The sequence below is a fragment of the Aplysia californica genome, unplaced genomic scaffold (assembly GCF_000002075.1).
Source record: "Aplysia californica isolate F4 #8 unplaced genomic scaffold, AplCal3.0 scaffold02838, whole genome shotgun sequence".
NCBI lineage: Eukaryota > Metazoa > Mollusca > Gastropoda > Aplysiida > Aplysiidae > Aplysia > Aplysia californica.
The window spans coordinates 697-4,959 of record NW_004800108.1 but is presented as its reverse complement, the minus strand read 5'-3'; the positions used below and the strand labels follow the sequence as shown (position 1 = coordinate 4,959).

At 39.8% G+C, this 4,263-nt stretch overlaps 1 protein-coding gene across 1 annotated transcript; it reads left to right on the top strand.

Annotated features, from left to right (window-relative positions):
- The first annotated feature begins 591 nt into the window (after window positions 1–591).
- On the top strand, window positions 592–3,347 carry LOC101854776. Its single transcript, XM_013091193.2, has 3 exons — window positions 592–798; window positions 1,426–1,531; window positions 2,991–3,347. The coding sequence occupies exons 1-3, from the start codon at window positions 602–604 to the stop codon at window positions 3,345–3,347; spliced, it is 660 nt and encodes a 219-aa protein (XP_012946647.2). The 5' UTR covers window positions 592–601.
- Window positions 3,348–4,263: the final 916 nt, after the last annotated feature.

Genomic DNA, 4,263 nt, shown 5'->3' with positions numbered 1-4,263 from the left:
GTTGTTGTTTTTTGGAGGGGGGTGGGGTCTCTTAGCCTTGCCCTTCTCGACTCTCGGGCACAATATACACAGGCCTAATTCCCCGGTACTACGAAGGCTGTGAGTTAGCCGAAACAAAGGGGCGGGGAATAAGTTGACAACGTTTCACAGTATCCCTTCCTGGCCTTCCATCGGAGAGCGAAGGTTGAACCATATTATGGTGTACCGCTAGGCCTTCTCAATGCCGAGGCCAATCGTCCTGGATATACGGCCTCCCATGAGAAGGCCTAGGTGTACCGTCAAGAAGAAAGAGTGAAGAGAACAAGGACCTGATCTTGTTGGAACAACTTACTTATGACTTATGACGTGGAACGATAACAACTTGACCTATGACATTTGCTTGATTTACCGGTGCCGATTTTCCTTTCCCGGACTCGCCTACCAACGACAGTCAACCAATACAATACCCATATAATATCTCTTTTTTCGGTCGCATTTTTTTAGCTCCCTTTGAGCAGTGAAATTTTCTTCGTTTTCCAGGTTACATGTAATCTGAGGAATCTGTGTGGTTCTACTAACTACTGAAAATACATTGTGTGTGAAAAACGTATTTGAAATGTAAATGACAAAGTATTATATCAATAATATAAAGATGAAACATTCGAAAGACTTTACAACCGTCAGGCAAAGGGAGATCACTCAAATTGCACCTAGAGCTGCCGCTGTTGTTCGAACTTTCTATTTTCACTTCGGCTACCACCACATTAGACGTTACTATTTATTACACATTAAAAAAAGGGCCCTGTTGTTCGTATTTTTGTAAGTGTTTTCCCCACTGCTGAAGAGTAGAATCTAGTGCAAAACTCCAAGGCTGCTGTTAATGTAGATCAGCATTACCTTGTAGATCTAGATCTAGATCTATCTAGATCTACATCTAGTAATTGTAATGATTCTGCTATTCTGCAGAGATTCTGATTCTGGATTCTGAGGCTGAGGATTCTGATTTCATTCTCAGCAGTCTGCTGAGGAGCCAAGTCTGGGATTGGGTCAGCAAATAGCCTACCTCCATAGGCCCTGTGAGATAACAGAGCTATCATACCTTCCTCGTTACCTCTCACTGAGTAGAGTATTGCCTAGAGGCTAGTCTAGACTCTAGATCTAGACTGTGCATGTCTGTAATCTGTAATTGTTTTGTAATGAGGCTTAGATCTAGATCTAGAATCTAGATTCTAGTCTAGATCTAGATCTAGATCTAGAGATTTAGAAATCTAGAGGGCCTAAATCTAGAACAAGGCACTCTGGTTTGAAAATGAATGAGAATGTAGTTTTAGTGTGATTTTTCTCGGCCGTAATAACATTATAGCAGTTGATCAACCTTGACAGTTATCTCATAATAATGGTGGTATTTATATATTTGCCTTTGACATAACTTTTTCATTTACACAGCCCACAAGCTATGATGACGGAAAGCATTGGTGGAAGCCAAGAAAGCAGTCAGCTGTTTGCCCTAGGTTTTCCTGTAACATTGTCGACACAAGAATATACAAAACAGGTGATGCAAAATCTTGGAGAATGATTGGCGCTTTTTCGGTTGTTCCACCCCGCAATTGTTAATCGCCAGTTTTGGCAACAAGAGTAGGGGGGTTTCAGGGGGGCTTGCCCCCTGACCTAATAAAAATATGGTGGGGGGTTTCAGAGGGGCATGCCCCCTTGAATTTGCCATAATCAATCTGATGTTTTGCAGTTGTTAGGTTTGATATCTTAGCTCATCGCGCATCAAACGTATCTCGATGTAGGCAGGCTCAAATAAGGGGGGGTGGGAACTACCGAAAAAGCACGGAATGATTACCCTACCGTAGTCAAAGTAGGAAACAAATGGTAGTCAAAGTGCATTTTAGGTGCGTAAATTATTAGACTCAATGTACAACAAAAACATGTCATTACTTGCGTTTTTGTAGCATTATAATTCCCATTGTACAACTATAACAGAAATTGAATAGAATCTAGATGCGTGCTAAACGAAAATTGTGCAGACAGCTCGGCACAACCCATGGTCTCTTCCCCTTCTATAGACTCCATGAATTTGTTTAAATTCGTAGTTCAGGCTTCGTAAATATGACATGTTTCTTGTCATACTAAAAACTATAGCTGACTTGTACAACTAATATTATCCCCTAGATCTAATGTATGTTGTTGTTTGGGTCTGACCTAGTAAAGGGCTACAAACACAAGTAATGACGTGTTATAAATTGTTGTACATTTGTCATTTGGTCTAATAATTTACGCACCTAAAATGCACTTTTACCCAAACTTTGAAATCATATGTAGAGCATTTTTGTATCTAGAGATTTAAAAACTTTTTATTATATTATTAAATTTCAGTTCCTGTGTATAAAAAGTGCACTTAATCTGATTCTCTATAATGTTGAAATCAATGTTTTGTCAGTGAGTATTTGAGGGATACAAATAGGCCCAACAGAGGCTCAGGCAAAGTTTGGAATTTGTTTAAAAACATACCTCATGAAATGCATCATTTTGATAGTTAGTTTTTATTCATATTACTTTAATTCATGTTATGTGCATCATATCGTCATTGATTGTGCTGTGATTGTGATAGTCATGAGAATGTCTATATTGTATAGGTAGTGTTATTCTAAAGCACGTATATTATGCTTTTTCATTCACTTGCATTATAATATGTGCTAAGATTAATCTTGGTCTTCCTTCTCTTATTGCTTAAAGTTGTAAAACATTATTTTGTGCCCCGTATTGTAAAATGCCGAGAGCTCAGGTCCTGTGTAGTATGGGAGCAAATGCTGTAGAAATGATCTGCATTATTACTATTATTATCATTATTAATATTATTATTATCATCACCATCATTGTTATTATTATTATAATGTGCTTATCATGTATTTATATTCCTTTTTCTTTACACAGGATTAATAAATCTTTTTTCTCAAATCTTAGTGTTACGGTAAAAATGTTACATTTTGTGAAATATATTTCAGAAGCTGGAGTCTGCCGTGTCTCTCCTGCACTCACAAACAGTGTCCGGGCCCGTCCTGACGGAAATTGTTTCCTTATTGCTGCCTCACGTTGAAGACGAGAAATATTCCTCTGTTTGGGTGGTCCTGTTGGACAAACTGTGTGGACTTGGCCATCTCCCAGAGACGGCTGAGGTGTACAGACAGTTGGATGAGTGGCAGGACAAGGTGTTCTCCTGTGGTAAGACTTTCTCGTGGCTGGTTTTGCCGTTTGGTCAAAGATACTCATGTGGTGAGACTTTCTCATGGTTGGTTCTGCCGTTTGGTCAAAGATACTCATGTGGTGAGACTTTCTCATGGTTGGTTCTGCCGTCTGGTTGAAGATACTCATTCATGTGGTAAGACTTTCTCATGGCTGGTTCTGCCATTTGGTCAAAGATACTCATGTGGTATGACTTTCTCATGGTTGGTTCTGCCATTTGGTCGAAGATACTCATGTGGTAAGACTTTCTCATGGTTGGTTCTGCCGGTTGGTCAAAGATACTCATGTGGTAAGACTTTCTTGTGGCTGGTTCTGCCGTTTGGTTGAAGACAAAGTGTCTTCTTTTTATTACATGTGATTAAATTTTATCCTTTAAAAAGTCTTCAAATCTACTGATTAAGAGAGGAATGTTGTATAAGAGATTTGTGTAATATGTAGTATATTTTATATTTGTCACTATTCACTATCTTCTTTCATAGCTTAACAAATCTTGTGCCTGTGCGAGTTGAACTAGTCGTGTCTGTCCTATCTGCTCTTTAACCTTATCCGTACGTCGTGGTTTACTATCTTGTCCATACGATGTGGGGAACTCTGTGCCACCACTTTCCAAGGAAGACATTTACTCCGTTAATTTGATCCGTACGCTTTGCATAGCTGTCTTTCAAAATGATTTTTTGAGAAATACTGAAAGTTTCAAAGAGATCTTCGGACTAGAAGTATTCTAAAATGTGAAGAATACAACCCCGGGGGTACAAAATAACCCCAAGACGTATGGATAGGTGATAGGGTTAAGTTGTGATGGCTGCTCACTTATTAAGTTTAGAGCACACATCACCAGCTTCACCATCTCTCTGCTGCCAGTTGAGTCAACCTTTGGGAAATACTGACTGACTGGCCTGTCTGCTCCTTGGTGTTGCCCCACCACTGCCACCACTCCCACCCCCCACCCCTCCACCACCATCATCACCACCTCCACCACCTGCACCACTAACATCCCTGTATTGTCCCTATATTCTCATCCTCTCTCTTCTTTCA

What these genes read in the sequence shown, in the direction of transcription:
- LOC101854776 (XM_013091193.2), top strand. Translation starts at nt 602, where the DNA reads ATGACAAAGTATTATATCAATAATATAAAGATGAAACATTCGAAAGAC. An exon ending in GCCCTGTTGTTCGTATTTTT is followed by an intron (nt 799 to 1,425) that starts GTAAGTGTTTTC and finishes TCATTTACACAG; the next exon opens with CCCACAAGCTATGATGACGG. An exon ending in CACAAGAATATACAAAACAG is followed by an intron (nt 1,532 to 2,990) that starts GTGATGCAAAAT and finishes AATATATTTCAG; the next exon opens with AAGCTGGAGTCTGCCGTGTC.